At 35.8% G+C, this 16,319-nt stretch overlaps 1 protein-coding gene across 7 annotated transcripts in view; it reads right to left on the minus strand.

Annotated features, from left to right (window-relative positions):
- SCN3A (sodium voltage-gated channel alpha subunit 3) overlaps positions 1–16,319 on the minus strand; it is a 105,895-nt gene that overhangs the window by 76,225 nt on the left and 13,351 nt on the right. For 6 of the 7 annotated variants that reach the window (XM_019727328.3, XM_088794532.1, XM_019727326.3 and 3 more), the window contains exons 2-3: positions 12,130–12,324; positions 2,616–2,929 (exon numbers count right to left, since the gene is read on the minus strand). In XM_019727328.3, the coding sequence (XP_019582887.3) occupies positions 2,616–2,879 (264 nt within the window). In that variant the 5' untranslated portion in view covers positions 2,880–2,929; positions 12,130–12,324. The remainder of the gene's footprint in view (positions 1–2,615; positions 2,930–12,129; positions 12,325–16,319) is intronic. The other variant, XM_088794531.1, reaches the window with a different exon arrangement.

A 16,319-nucleotide genomic window follows, 5' to 3' on the forward strand; every position in this document is an offset into this window, starting at 1 on the left:
GTCCACTATTTCTGAAGTGTGATTTTGGGAAAGTTACTTAACCTCTCTGGGGCTTCACTTCCCCATCTGTAAAATGAGGCTAACATAGTACCTCGCTCATTGGTTCTCTGAATATTAAATGAGCTATGTTTGAGTTCTACCCGACACTGCCTGACAAAATATGTTCACAGCAAATGTTATTTTTGTTATGACTGTCACTATTCTTACTAGGTGGTCAACTGAAATACCATTAAAATACATTGTGATATTGCTCATCTGATTACATTAGATATGGAAATGTATCTTTAATGGCAGCAAATAGTTATATAGTACTTTCCCGTTTTAAAATGTCTTTCATCTACATTATAATATAATATAATAAGCTTCATACCATACTTTTAAATTCCAGAACTTCTCTATTAGTTTCTTACACTAGCTCCTACTATCCTAAGAATAACAAACTATCTTGTTCTTCAATATCACCTCAATATTCATCTTTATAGACATTTCCTAAAGGAAAGCAGTGTAGGCAGTATTAATGAGTAAACATTCTAGATGTCTCTCAGGGAGAGTTACAGCCACCATGAATAAATCGAGGTCCACGCCTCGGTCTCAGACAGGGAGGCAATAAAAACTGGCTTTGTTAGCATGCACAGAACGATTCTGTTTCCTAGTGGCAGACTCACATCAACCAAGCTTGAAAGCCTGGAATATAAAATCAGAATATCAATCTATTTATTTACAATGAGACATGTTACTGTCACATGGACTGAAAAAACTTGCAATAGCATAACTAGCACAATCTTATCTTTTAGGCAGATCTATGGGAAGACAAATTATAGTAAGAAGGGTCTTTGCTGAGGTTGGAGTCTAAACAAGCCAACTTAATGAAAAAATTCAGAATGTTTTCCGACACGTCTGTTAGGTAGCCTAATGTAGCCCCTCTACAATGAAACGTCCTTCAATTTTGGAGAAAAATGCCTTCAGGGCTGCTACTAAAGATCGGTCTCCCTTGGAAAATGCTAATGTTTATCTCTTTATTATTCTCTCCCCCCAACCCCAATCTTACTAATTCCCTTAAAAACACTTCCTTTCTTTAATTAGCAAACATGCTTAGTCATCTCAGAGTAAGTAATACCCTGTCTCGTGCAGCTTATCTGTGTTAATACATAGTTTAAGTCAATAGTTTTCAGAGGAGAATTGTCTTCTAGTTCCTTGAGGGATGTTTCACTGTCATCATTGTGTGTAACAATACAGTAACTATACATCAAAATTTTCTTTATCAATTCTATGGTAAAGTGCTGGAATAAATTACTTTTAGAAATATATACTAAATGCCACCTTTCATGAAACTACTTTAAAGGGAAAAAGAAATGACCTGTGTATTTAATTGTATTTTATGCTTTTAACTAAAACATTTTAAAGCTTGCTACTCAAAGTGTGGCCCATGTACTAGCAGCATGAGTCTCTCGGGGCCGTTTTAGAAATGCAGGATCTCTGGTCGTACCCCACATCTATGAAATCAGAATCTGTATTTTAACAATATCCTCAGGTGGTAAGTATGTACCTACATGCAAGTTTGGGAAGCACTCCTTTAGAGCAATAGGGATAAGCTCCATGTCTGAATGGTTGTCAGTTTCGTTAGCCATCACTTATCATATAAATTTAAATTGTATACTGCTTAAAGAATGCAATTTCATTAGCCATTTCTTATAAAATGGCTGGCTTTGACTAATAAAGGTGTTCAATGTCTTTTTTAATCTGTAACCCATCAACTCATGGTGATAATGATTTATCTTTATTTCTACATAGACCTGTTTTTATCTTGTGAATCTGAAATATAAGTTGTGGTTACAAGATGCCAAAATACTCAATTAGAAAGCATGGAATCTATAATTCATTCAAAAATATATATCCTGTAAAATACTACACAGCTTGTTTAACTTTAAAAAAAGCTAATTCTGACAAAATCATGGTTATTCTAGCACTAGGAAGGCAAAGTGATAACTGTTTATCATTTTGTGATGTTTTAACAATATGTAGGTGTTCCAGAATCTAGCCTGTCACAAATTAAGTAAGCTTAGAGAAGCTCCAAATCATATTCCGGATTAGTGGACAAAAAAATATATAAAAAAATATAGATAGATAGATAGATGATAGATATACATCTCTGGGTGAATGTGCTTCTCATTGTATTATTTTCCTCTAGGAGCATTCTTAGTAAAATATTATTACTATCTAGAATACAAATGTATTGTGAAGAAACTCAAGCCACGTAAGAATTGAAAAATAAGAAGTATATCTGCCTATAAGTCTTCTTTTGCCGGCTATGATTCTGTTGTCTACCATGTGCTTCAATATGTCGGCGATAACAGACATTTTACTTTTTTGACATCAGTTTTAATTTTGGCTATCTCAGTTACTGTGAAATTGTAGGAATGGTTCATCTCTCCATATCTTTTCACTGTAGCCAAATCTTGACTTTATTTCTTATAAGTGTTTCTACTTATTATGGTATAAAATCTTTAAATGATGATGCAGTATATATATGAGCCTGAGAAAAGTATATTACAATATTTAAATACTTAACTTTGGAAGTATAACTCAACTTTCGGAAGTGTAAAACCCACACTCACTTTCTTACTGATGTAGTACGTGTCCAGGTCCTCCAAGGGCTCTGACACCATCTCTGGAGGGATGTCTCCATAAATAAATGGAAGGGTTTTCCCAGCTTCCAGGTCACCATTTGGCTTTGGTTTGTTCTCATCATCATTGTCTTGTTCTCTCTTGGGCTTCTTGGCTTTCTCTTCTGCAGCATGTTTTTCGATAGCAGCAAGAGATTCTCTAGTAAAAAGGCGGAAGCTTTCAGGTCCCGGGGGTACCAGCAGTGCCTGTGCCATCTTTTCATCCTGCACATTTAATTACGTTTAGCTTTTTGCATAAGAATTGCCTACAAAAAAAAAAAAATGCATGAGAGATAGGAAAGAAAGTGAATAAGAGAGATTAAGAAAATCAACCAAGATGTTATTTAATGTTTCTTCTAGTAAGTTTTTGAAAGTATAAACATAAAGTAGTGCTTTTAGTGCTGCATTACAAATTTTAACTTGGAAACATCATCATTCAATCTAATTTTCAATAAGCCAAATGCATAAGTCTATCACAAGTCTGTTCTGAGACCTTTGAGCCAAAATATACTACAGTATACTTTTGGTAAAAGAGTAATGCCAGTAATGCTTGTCAATAAAATACTTCAGGACCCATTATTTCTCTCTCCCCTCCTTTTATCACATCTTACAAACTCTCCAAATAAAGAAATACTGGTACAGTAGTACCTAAGTTTTCGAACGTTTCAGAACTTGAATGGACTTCCAGAACGGATTGCATTAGAAAACCGAGGTACCACTGTACATCCCTGACTCATCAAATGTCAGGATAGGAAAGAAGTTTTGCTTAACCCAGGAAACAGAGTTTTCTTTTAGCTTTTCATTTTGGATCCTTTTGAGGCATTTTCTGAGGCAATGCAGAATATATGTACTTCCTACTCTAGTCTGCTGTTCTTCAACTATTTCAAGACAATTTTCATATTCTTCCTGAATCTTTCATTTGGTGTAGTGGTTAAAAGCATGGACTGCGTTATGGAGCTAGACTCCCTCTGTTCTAAACGCTGGCTCTGCCACTTATGAGCTATGTGTCTTTGCAAAATGTAGCCACTCAGTGCTTCAGTCTTCATCTATAAAATGGGATAATATTAAAACTGACCACCCAGGTCATTGCAAGGAATAAGTGAGTTAATTTACATTAAGTGTCTAGAATACTTTCTGGCATTAGTAAACACTATATTAGTGTCAACTATCATAATCTAATTATCTTCAATTCCTCCAGCCATTTCTTCTGTTGTGGTTTCAAGTATCCTCATAATTCAAGCCACTCTCCTTTAAATAAGGTCTTGATATGCTGGAACCACAGCCGACCATTGACCTTCAGGAAGGGGCTCGGAAGGAAGTGGAGAGTGCAGGCACGTTCACAGGTGCCTACCAGCTGGCTGAGAGAGGAAAGGAGGGAAGGCAGGCATGTGGAGTGGCCCTGCTCAGTTTCCCAGGGAAAGGAGAAAAATTCTTTCTGCTAGAGGTGTGACAGAACTGTCAAAACTACGGGAAATCAGCTACATAAATTTTGAAACATAAGTTAACAGTTATTTTGCATTGTGTCAAAAATCACATTTTAAAAATCAAGATAGAAAATAGAAACAATAACAACAACATATGAGTACATCAGTTATCTTGCAGAACGATCTAAAATAAAACCGCAGCATCAAAGTACCTTCAAAGTCATCTGTGACATTTTCCCTATCCCCAGCCACCCACCTGCCTCCGCCCCTGCACTTATTCTAGTCTCCATAGTAGTTTATCCCTAAATGGCTTTCTGATTTGAGCAGTTTGTTGCATTGATGTACTGAGGTTACAGACAACAAGAAGTTCTATATCTCATAGTAACATAAGAAAAATCATATAGGTTACTATATGTTTTCTGAGTTTATGTCTGAGTTACTGGTTGTAATGACAAAAAGGATTTTCATAGCTGTCTTTTTAGTGAATTTGTATTTATAATATGACATTGTCATTATATCCCTGCTATAATGAAGGTATATTCTAAATAAGTTATAAAATATCAGACTTGTCAAAAAATTATACCATTTTCCCTACTAGTTCTGGAAAAGAACTTCTGATCTGAGGTGGGACAGAGTTTTTTTTGTTGTTGTTGTTTTTGGATTTTTGGTTTTGTTTTGTTTTTTACTCCATTAAGCGGTATGTGAATGTAAATCATAACGTTTGAGAACAGTTATTTTATTTTACTCAAAAGTCAATCAATAATTTATTTTGTGCCTTATAAAGTTATGGCTGATGGCACAAAGTAGAATTAATGTTTTCAAATGTTTTATGTCCTTTTCGATGGCCACATAGACAACCCAGCTCTAGGCGTTGTGGAATAATCACAGCTTTTCTACTTTTGAGTGTGGAAGGAGTTTGCCCTTAACTGCAAGCCTTAAACATCCAGAGATGTGTAATAAATCTGTCTCTCATCACCTGTCATGAATTGAATGGATAAGGTTCTTCCCAAGTGCTAAATGAAGATGAAACAGCAGGACAAACATGTCTTAAGAAATGTCTGTGAAATATGGTTGCTTTCTTAGGTGAGAATAAGAGTACTTTTATATTTGAGCATTTAGTTGAGCAGATTTGGGTTTCTTTATTGACAATGGAATGAAAAAAACAGGTAGCAATTGGAATCAGAGACTGGGTTAGTATTGAGTCTGCCAATAATAGTTTGCCCATGTCATTTCACCTTTCTCAACCTCAGTGCTATCAAAGTGCCTTATCATAAATATGGCAACTCTTTGCCATAAAGAAAAAGCTAATTTTACTCATTTAATTGGAGTCTCCTGATTACCAAATTTTAAAATAAAATTAGGTTAAAAATACCTAATGGGGACTTCTTTCGATAATCTTTACAGATGATTCTGATTTCTCTGAGATGATATGGAGCAAGGACTGTCATAAAACCGTGAAAATTTATTTAAAAATAAATAATCCTTTACCTTCATGTTCACTAATCAAGGCTAGAACAAAGAATTTGAGTCTTGGACAGAAGGAAATAAAGAAATCTCTTTGAGATTCCCCGACTATTGTCTCTTAAATCCTGAGAAGACAGCCCAGTTCCAGACTCTCAGCTTCTCACCTTCCTTTGCAGGGGCAACTATTTGGACAGGCTGAGACATTAAAGATTGCAATGAGCAGAGTTTCTCATGCCTTCACCTGCTGCTTTACTGTTTAGAAACATCTCATAGTTCTTTGCAAGTTCTATTTTAGTATTTTTCCTTTTCTTTCTTGTTCTTTGTGAGCCTGTTATACAGAACTCTTACATAATTTTATATCCCTATTAAAGCAGACTTTTAAAAATTAATTCCTACCGATGCGTTGGTGTAGAATATATATTATTAATGAATATATGTGCATTATAATTTATTAAAATACATCAAATTTAATATACCAAATTTTCTCCAGAACTGTCCTTGCAATGACAAAAAAAGAAAAAAGGTCTGAGATGATCTCTTTGGTTAAAAACCAAAGTGTCTGTGTGTATGTGTGCATGTGTGTGAGTAAAGCGAAAGCATCCCTCTGCTAATCAATAAAAAAGATTGTGATTCAAAATATCGTCTTACAGAGTTTCAAACTGGAAGGGAATTGGGATTATTAATTCAGACAATGTTTATTGAGCGACTACTATGCATCTAAGCTGTGCTTGAGGTAGGCACCTGCGGTCCCTGCCATAAGGACCTGAGAGACAAATGTTTATACAATAATGGTAATACGCAGCTGGCTTTTCTCTGCACTGCATAAAAGGGAGCAATTTATTCTGCCCAGAAGGGAGGAAGGGGTATGTTACAGAGAAGTTTCCTGGAAGAAGTGATATTGGGGTAGGTTTCTTACACTGGTTGGGATTTGACCAACTAGCTAGCTGTGGTGGTGGTAGTTGGGGTGGATTAGTAGAACCATAGAGGGACAGCATGTGCATGGACCCAGAAATATGAAAGAGCATAGGGAGTTTTGAGGAACTATAAGGAGTTTATTATGTGTGAAGACCAACCAGCCCAAAAAGAAGTGGTAAACTTGGAAAGGACTGGAAAGTTAGGCAGGATAAATATAGATTACCAAAGGTTTGTACATCCCACTAAGGTAAGCCATGGATGTGGAGTGATATGATTAAATTGAAGACTAGAAAGATGCTGGCAGTATGAAGTGTAGACAGGTGGGGAGTGATCCTAGAGCAATGGTTTTAAGGAGTTTTGGTTTGAGGATCCCTTTATAATTTTAAAATTATTAATGATAATGTCCTCATAGAGCTTTTGTTCATGGGTGGACTTATCTAACCATACTTACCATTGTTTAAATTAAAATAGAAAACTTAAAAACTTTTATTAAATAACAATAATAAACCCTGGTATATTTATGTATAAAACAGATGTTTAGTAAATGTAACTATATTAACCAAACAAGAAGAATTGAGTGAGAAGAATGAATTTGTTTTATATTTGGGTAAATCTCTTTACTGTCTGACTCAATAGACTATAGCTAGATTCTCATTGTGCTTCTGAGTTCAATCTGTTGTGACATGTTTTGATTGTAGTATACGAAGAAAATCCTCATATATATATATATATATATATATATATATATATATATATATATATATATACACACACATACACACATATATCTGGAAAAGGAATATTTTAATTTAATTGCCTTTACAGGCAATTGTGAATATTCTTTTATACCCACCAAAACTACAAAAGGTAGTTTCTTAAATTAGTTTCAATGTGGAATATGAAACTGTATCAATTAACTTTTGATTGATCTTGCCCTTTGCATGGATTCTGTACCCTTATGCATGAATCATTTGGAAAATATCAGCACATTATTATGCAGTTTTCCCAAATTTTGATATATTTATTATATAACACTCAAAAATCACATTTGTTAACATCATCATTGATCTGATGAGAAAAGTCATAATGTGCTGGGGAGGTTGTCAGCTCCCCATGACAGGTGAAAGTTTTCCAAAATTCCAGTTTCCACTTGAAAGCTCGTTTTAACACTGTCAACAAATGCCATTATTTGCTTTTCCTGAGGTGACAGGCTTTTCCTTTGTTCATTTTTGAGAAAATATCTGCTAAATACCTGAATCTGAATAACCATTTTGTCAGTTTCTTTTTCAATGGTGTTTCATGAAAAAAAAGGAGGGACTTATTTAGCTCCTGACTCACAAAATCACACAAGTGCTTTTTCGTGAAACAACCATGGTATGCAGCAGAAATATTTTATGTATTCTTCCCATTTCATCATATAGAATATTAAAAATATGTGTTCTTTAGGCTCAAGAGTTAATAAAATTACAATATTTACTGCTTCATTAAAGATTTTCTTAAGTGAGCTGGCATTTTTTTCTCACATTAAGTGTGTGGTGAAGAAAACAAGGACTACTACAATTTGATGCCATTGCTTTGATTCTTGCTAAGCCATTAGCAGTTTTGCACCCATGACTTTTGCAGTATCCATGCAAATGCCAAAACAGGGAAAAGAAGCAATGACATCTTGGCATTGTTAAGAAAGAATCTAGACCTCACAGTCCCCCTGAAAGGGATTCAGGAACCCCCAGTTGTCTGCAAACCACCCTTTGAGAACAGCTGCTCCAGAATGAAACAGATGGATACCAGTAGTCTAAGAAAAAGGGCAAGAGATTTTGACCCAAGCTCTACTATTTAAGGGCATAGACTTGGCAATCAGGACTGTATTCAAGCCTTAGCTATGCTACGTGACCTTGGATATGGTTTTTTATCCTTTACAATCTTCGGGTTTCCTATTTGCACATTACCTGCACTATCAGGAGATACTGATAGCTCATACTTCAAAGAGTTAATGTGACATTTAAGTGAGAAAATGCACCTAGAGGGTAAGCACAGTGCCATCAATAAGATAGTAGGCCATCAATAAATCAGGGAGAAAACAAACCATGGCCAGAGGACTGTATTCAAGGCAACTAGGGGACAGAAAATCAATGCGATTTTGTGATGACTTGATATGAGGGGGGAAGAAGGAAGAGGTATGGGGTTAAGCTCATTCCCAGATTTCTGATTTAAGCCACAAGTTGTCATTAATCCAACACAGAAGTGAAGGTTTGTAGGATACAATAATAAATTCTGCTTGGGATTTATTTTATTTGAGATGCCTATGATACAACTGGGTGTGTAATTATAAAATATGGGTCCAAGACTCACGAAAGCTGTCTGAGCTAGAAAAGTATTGATTAAGAAGGCAATCATTGAAACTGAAGTTAAGAATATGCATTACATTGTCTAGGAAAAATTGGAAAGATGAAGAGGCAGGACTCCTGTGACAACCAATGTTTAAGGAGAGGGAACACAGACAATGAAGTCAGAATAGTTATATGGATTCCAAAAGAGGAATTTCCCAAACACTAATTAAAAGCATACGTTGGATATGACAGTTAGTCCAACTCCCTGCCTTTAAAGTAAATGAGGAACAGGCACAGAGAAGCTAAGTAATCTTCACTGAAATGTCTACTAACAAACACAAATTGTTGCTCTGAGGCAAAGCATTTTCCACACATTCTATTCTTGACTGACTTTTCTTATTACACTTGACATTTTTATCTTGAATCTTACTATTGTGCACTTGGATTTTAAAGATTTAGGCTGTCCATAAACAACAACAGTAAAATAGATTTGTATAATTCAATTCATCTTTCCAGGCCCCCATATCTGTATAGTATGATGCAAACATAAGCTTTTAAACTATATGAAGTCATATTTGTCAATGAATCAGAATCTGAGAAAAATGGAATGGTAAACATTTGAGATATGCGGTGGCATTACTGAGGCAAAGACACAAGTTGTGTTCATTTTTTTCCATTAGTCGTATAGGCCATGAATTCTTATCTTGACGAATTTTCCAGAATAGCAGACAGTTTGGCGAATTGCATTGGTCTATAACCTGTTAGTATCAATAGTCTCTTATTCTCTCTCTCTTTTTCTCTCTTGATTATGGTACAGACAAAATTGATTAGTGTTCTGAGCTATTCCCACAACAAAATTATGCCAGAAGCTGTAAATTTGCCATCTGCAAGGATGAAATGTTGCTCTGTGTCATACAACTTGACAGATCAGAAAAGAAAAATTCACAAAGTACTTTCAAGTTCTTGATGATGAGAGAGAGAGAGTTGTCAGGGAAAGACTGGGTCCACTTCTGAGGAAAGGTTGTGTTTTCTTGGTATCAACAAAAGAGACTGTTATAGGAAGGGCATAATCTAAAAGACAAGATGGACCAATTAACTACCCTCCTATTGAAGAAAGTTATTAATTTTTTCAAAAGGAATTTTCATTTTTTGTTAGTAATTAATTGTCTAGTATTTACCATATATTCTCAGGCAGCATATGTGACCAAGTGCATAACATATTATTGAAGGCATTCACAGAGCACTCAGCACATTTTGATAGCCATTGGACACTCTCCAAGGTAGAATTAAATACTACTTTCCGTATTTCAAAACAGTTTTGAAATAATACCAGGTTGGTGTACTGATCTAACCAGGTGGCTTTGAGGATTAAATAATAATAGCCAAAACTCTTGAATAATTACTGTGTCTCAGACATTCTTTCATGTAATTTATGCATACTAACTTACTTAATCGCCCTTATAATGTTATGAGATCGGTGCTATTATGATTCCCATTTTACAGATTAAAAAACCTAGGTGCAGGTAAATTGGATAACTTGTCCAAATTACAAAAGCAATAAGTCAAGGAGCCAGGATTTGAACCCAGGTAGTTTGAGAAGTAGTGTGGGCCCCAAACCTGCAAAATGAAAATTTTAGTTCATGTTTTCTGAAACAGAATTAGGGTGAATCAGCTACTTTATGGGAAGGTTACTATGTATTCAGCCCCATGTTATAAATGGGGTGGTACAACCTAAGAAATGAAGTAATATAGTCCTCACCTTTGTTGTAATGCAGAAGATAAACAAACAAACAAACAGGAATGAATTAATAAAAAACATAAAACCCACATCCAATAGATACATGTTTACATGTGTGTTTAGCTCTTCAGAGTTATTTAAAGGTAAATAAAAAGCCCACACTAGCTTCTGTTATACCATGTACCATCTTTCTGTCAGTATGGTGTTGAGGAATTCAGCATTACTATTGCTACCGTATGAAGAAACCTATCGAGAAAGTAACTAGAGCAAAGATACCACTATGCCAGGGCCGACTACAAATGAAATGTATACTTTCTGTACCATTTTTCTTTTCTTATTAGCTAAATACATGATTGTCCACACATAAATATTATTTATTGGCTTGCTAGTTCTTTAGTAAGATAATCTATGTCTGCCTTTCTCTACCTGATTCAATGCCATAGCTCTGAAGAAAAATGGCTGAGTATGAGAGCACGAGCTCATCTCTATCTTCAGAGCAATTTTTATCTTGGAAACAATACTTAGCTTTTAGAAGATGATGTTCCCTGTAACTTTGTTCTTATCAGACAGATATAAACTCAGAAAAACAACTGCTAACTAATAACGACAATTAAGCCAACATTCTAATAGACAAATCAGTATCATGGGTTTTATTATAATAGCTCCTGAATTTTTCTCCTGTATGCTTACAAATTGAAATAAATTGTGTGTTCAATCCCCAGCATCCATCCCACTCCAGATACCTCCTCCAAGCCCCTTGCCAATCATTGGTTAAAGAGTATGGTTTGTAGTCCAATTATGGCCAACAAATGGTGAGGGAAGTCCACCAAGTAGGTGTCTGTAAAAGGTGTCTTCACTCCTAAGAAAGAGACTGAGGAGAAGATAGAAATCTTGTCCCTGGATCTTATTGCATCAGGATATGATAACATGGCACTACTTCAGTCAACTTACAACCAGAAGGGATGACATTCTGAGGCTAAGCTGATAGACTGAGGGTGGCAGATCACAGAGACAGAGAAACCTCTGGGCTCTTGATGGATCACTCAGTTATCGTACCCAGACAACCTCTGCACTGCTTGTTATGTTCAATAAACATTCTTTTTAACTAAGGCAATTCTAGACAGCTTTTCTTGTTAGTAGCAGTTGATACCCCAAACAAATAAATACTCCTTGGTTGGTATAAAAACTTGGCCACTCCAGAAGCCAGCTTACAACCAAATACTAACCACATATTTGATATCCTTTACCCCATGCAAACAGGTGATCTATGGATCCAATTACAAGTAAATATAATAAAATTCAAGTAAATACAGTCCTGGGTTATTTACTGAATACGCAGGGTGACTATCCTTCTTAAAAGAAATATAAAGCTGGATTAGTCTCTCTTACATCAATAGCCTTTGGCATCATTCCACTCACTGAGGTCGTCTCTGCCAGGTCTCTAAGTGTTTACCCCTTTGGAGGAACAAACCAACAAGAAGAGAGGAAATCGCATTCCTGCCTTCTTTTTGTCCTGATTCAGCTGTCCTTGTTAGCTAATAGAGATTTTAGTTTACTTTCCACAAACATGAATTTGTACCCACTAGTAGTTTAGGTACCTTAGATCATCACAGCACCTTTTTCCGGAACTGCTCCAGGCCACTTCTGGGAATTATCTCATTTGTTCTTACACTATCCCTAGAAGAGGTTCTGTATTTTTATTCCAGTAAGCCACTCTGCCACAAATCCTCGACAGATATCTCATCCCTGATGAACTGTGATGCGGCTTGGCGTCAGCTTTCTTGCTCCATGATCTGTGTGGAAAGGGAACACAGGTGAAGTTAGTCCAGCATCTTTGACATTTGGACTGAAGTGGATGCTGTGTGGCTCTGGGTCTTCGCACTTTGTTTACTTATAGCACTAGGTTGAGAAAGCAGGACTGATGCAAAGCAGGATTAATGCAAAGCAGGTTTTTGACCCTGTCGGCAGTGTGCCCTGGTGTGCTCAAGGAAGGATGGGGCCAGGAACCACTGCCCGGATCCTGCGGCAGAGGTGGGGCTCTCCTTCCTTCTTTGGCAGCTTGATTCATTTATTCTTTCTGAAGACATGCTGGAGCTCCAGAGTACCTTCCTGTTCTTCTCCTCCTACTTCTTTCCCTTCTCTACCCTCTTTACTTCCCTTTTTTTCTTTTCTTCAAATACCAGAAAGACCAAAGAGGCAGACCAGTGGAACGTGTGGTCCACATTGGTGTTGTGGGTCATTATTCTAGTTCCTTTTCAGCTCCTTTTCCTGTTCACCTAAAATCCCATTTGATGGTATGACTAAGATAATACCAATAAATATTATCCAGTGACTTCTAAGAGTATGTTTTAGACAAGCAGAGGTGATAAAACAACATGCTAAACCAAGGCGTACTATTAACCTAAATATAACAATCTGATGTCATTTTCCTGTCAGGTATAACCATCAGTGATGGCTTAGCCCAGTTCAACTAATAATTGTTTCTAGCGACAATATATGTAATTTTAAAATCAGCCATTGATGTTTAAAACAATATTTACTTAAGTTAATTTATACAATGCCCATAAAGCCAAATTGATTATGGATTCTTACCAATAAATCCCCTTTTATAATTTATTATGGCAAAAAAAGACCACCATTAAATCTCACTTTTTAGTTTTGTACATGGTGTATTAAAATCTTTGTCTCCAGATAAGAACTCACTCCTAAACCATCAATCTTTTCCTGAATTTGTCATCAGAGTGATCTTTCCAAAATATGTATCCTAGCCTTATTAAAAATCTGTCATTGGCTCTCAGTAATTTTTAGTCACTTGAGCAAAGTGTGCAAATGCCTTTATGATCTGGCCTCTGCCTTTCCTCCCTTACCTTTCACTTTGTAGTAACACAAACCTGGGTCTGTGATTTGTTAGCTGTGTGACAGTGAACATGTACTTAATTTTTAGCTTCCCATCTGTTAACAGGATTATAATCTAGCGAAACAGAGTTCTTAGAAATAAATGAGATTATACACACATACACACACACATGCACGCACACATAAACCCATTTGTATACTAGATGGTATAAAGTAGGTTTTCCATAAAAGCTGGAGGTTTTAGTAATATTAGAAGAAGCAATAAGAGTAAAGTAATATTGTAGTTATTATTTTCTACAAAATGACGATAATACTAATAATACCCATCAAATAGACACATGAATCAGAGCTTGAAGCATTAATTAAATAAATTTATAGCCCTACAATAAATGTGAGTTCCCTCTTCTTTACAGCCACAAGCTTAATAAATGCTGCTTCTCTTCATAGCACATAACTAACTAGGTTTTAAATAACTTGGTCTCCAGCCTGACACATATAGTGACTATAATGTTAAATAACCAAAATGTCAATTTAGATACATTTCCAAAGTACTTGAGGTCTTTTCTCTGGGCTCATGGAAGGGGATGATGTAAAGTGGGTTGACTATCAAAGAGGGACTAAGAAGTTAAGGGAGTGGAGTTCGAGAAAGCCTCCCAGATGGTTCTGATCTGCTTGCGATCCCTCTCTTCTCCCTACCCTTTTGAAAATCACTGATTTATGGATCAGAGAAAGTATACCTCATGGTCTGGGTTCCAAATGGGAAGAGTTTTTCCCAATCTCAAATATCCATGGGGCATAGCTGTGATTTCTGCATATGTCCTCATGCTCTAATTTAGGCCTCACACTTCAAGTTGCATTATGTCTTAATATGATCCGTCTTGCTCATCTTTAAAAGCAGACCATGGCTATGGATTAACCATAATATAAAATTACACTACTTGAGTTAAGAGACATTGAAGACGCTTTCAAGCAGTTCTGAACCTCAGCGAGCATAAGAAACAATAAGGCTACTTGTTAAAGGCACAGATTTCTGGGTTCAATCTCTGTATATTCTGAAAAAAAAGTTGGTCTAGGGCAAGTCCCAGGGACCTGCATTTTCAACAAGCTCCCTAAATGAATTTGGTACAGGTGGTACATGGATTACATTTTGAGAGGAATGAATAGAAGGAAAAGAATAGAGGTTACTAGGATTATGAGATGGGTGCTTTGTACAGTCAAGGGTGGAATTTAGCTCTCATTGTACTCAGTAAGTAAGGAAAAGTAGATTTTTCCATATCCCATGGACTTTATTTTAGGAAAAAAACAAAACAATTTTTGAAGACTGTATATAAAAAGACAAACTTTCTCCAAGAACTAAGCTGAGGAAACAAATTTTGTTTAAGATATAACACAAGGAACATGAGGTAACATTGCTTGACAGATGTCTTAAATTTAATTTCACACACAAAAAAAACCCATACAAGATTTAATCAAATAAGTCTTCTGTTCGCTAAAATTAGTTAAATTCAATGAATTCCCTTTAGAAGGTGAAGAGATATGATGATTGAGAAACTTTATTTTCTGATTATCTAATACAATGTTGCAACTGGAGATCCTCCCAAAATGGATGGGCTGCCTTTGAAATTTTACTTTAATAGAATTTTAGCATTTTGGAAATTAAGGGGAAGTTCTTGCCACAAATGAGGAAGTGGTAGCTCAAAGAGCATGACAGAGGCTTTACCCTGAAAAGGGTACGTATCACTAGCTGAGGAACCTTAGATAAAATTGCTTTGATTTTATTTTTCTTAACCCATTTTTATTTTTACTATTGATGTTATTAACTGTATACTAATAGCAACAATTGAATTTTAAAGTGAGTTTGTTTATATTCACTTTTGTGTTATTTTAATTTATCCTGACAATTTAGTTATCCTTGAAGATGTTCTAATCCCCAGTGTGTGTTGTTTTGTTTGCTTTTATTTTTGTTTTTTAATTTTTATCTTACTCCAGCTCCATTGTTTTTAACCATCATTCCATCCCGTTAGCTTATCCTTTAACTATTTTTGGCCATTTATGCTATTTTCTTTCCTTTCAATCGACTTTATCTTCTTTTATGTTGACAACATGATGTACCTGCTTCAGAACTTTCCAGATCAAAACCATTTCTGTCGTGCATTAGGAGTAAAACTCTGGGGACTCAGCTCTGTGCAAGGGCTGAAACAGATCCAAAGCTGCTAACTGAGGAACAACCAGACTTTGCTAGCAACTACCTGGCAGCGATTCCCCATGGGGAAGGGGCAGCCTTCCATCTGGGTGGGAACATTGGGTGGACCTTTAATGTCTCAAATAGTCCTAGCCTAACAGCTGCTCATTTGGATGTAAGATTTGAGCCCTTATCAAGGAGATAACTTCAAATGGCTATATCACCAAGATACTATGCAGTGATACATAGTTTGTGTCTATGAAGAAAACCATACATCCACTCCTCTGCATGTTCCAGACATTTTTCTGGATCAAATTTGACCATCAGAAGGCTTCATGGCAGTCATAGTGTCTTAAAATCTGAGGTTTCTTTCTTTGAGTTACATGAAATTCATCCCTGCTTTTACTCTAAAAATGTTAAACCTAGGAGGGCTCAGAAGTAAATGTACATTCTAAAAGAGTAATTTCATTAATCGACAGACTTTAAGAAGTTTATCGTCTACATTTTCCTTTTCTTCAACTTCCTATTGTGCATTGATTAAAAAAAATAATATACCATTTACATCACTTTTTATAAAGAGGTAGGATATAATACATAAACGTCAAGTTTCTCTAAATATGTGATTTAAAAGATTTATTTGTTCCCAAATCTCTCTATATGAGTCTATGATTCCTATAAATAAACCATTTTCCTCAAGGACTATACTCAATTTTGTGATGAAAAATAAATGATAAAATTTAAACTTGGAAG

This window comes from Rhinolophus sinicus, chromosome 17 (genome assembly GCF_057876585.1).
Source record: "Rhinolophus sinicus isolate RSI-liver-muscle chromosome 17, RSI-T2T, whole genome shotgun sequence".
Taxonomy (NCBI): Eukaryota; Metazoa; Chordata; class Mammalia; order Chiroptera; family Rhinolophidae; genus Rhinolophus; species Rhinolophus sinicus.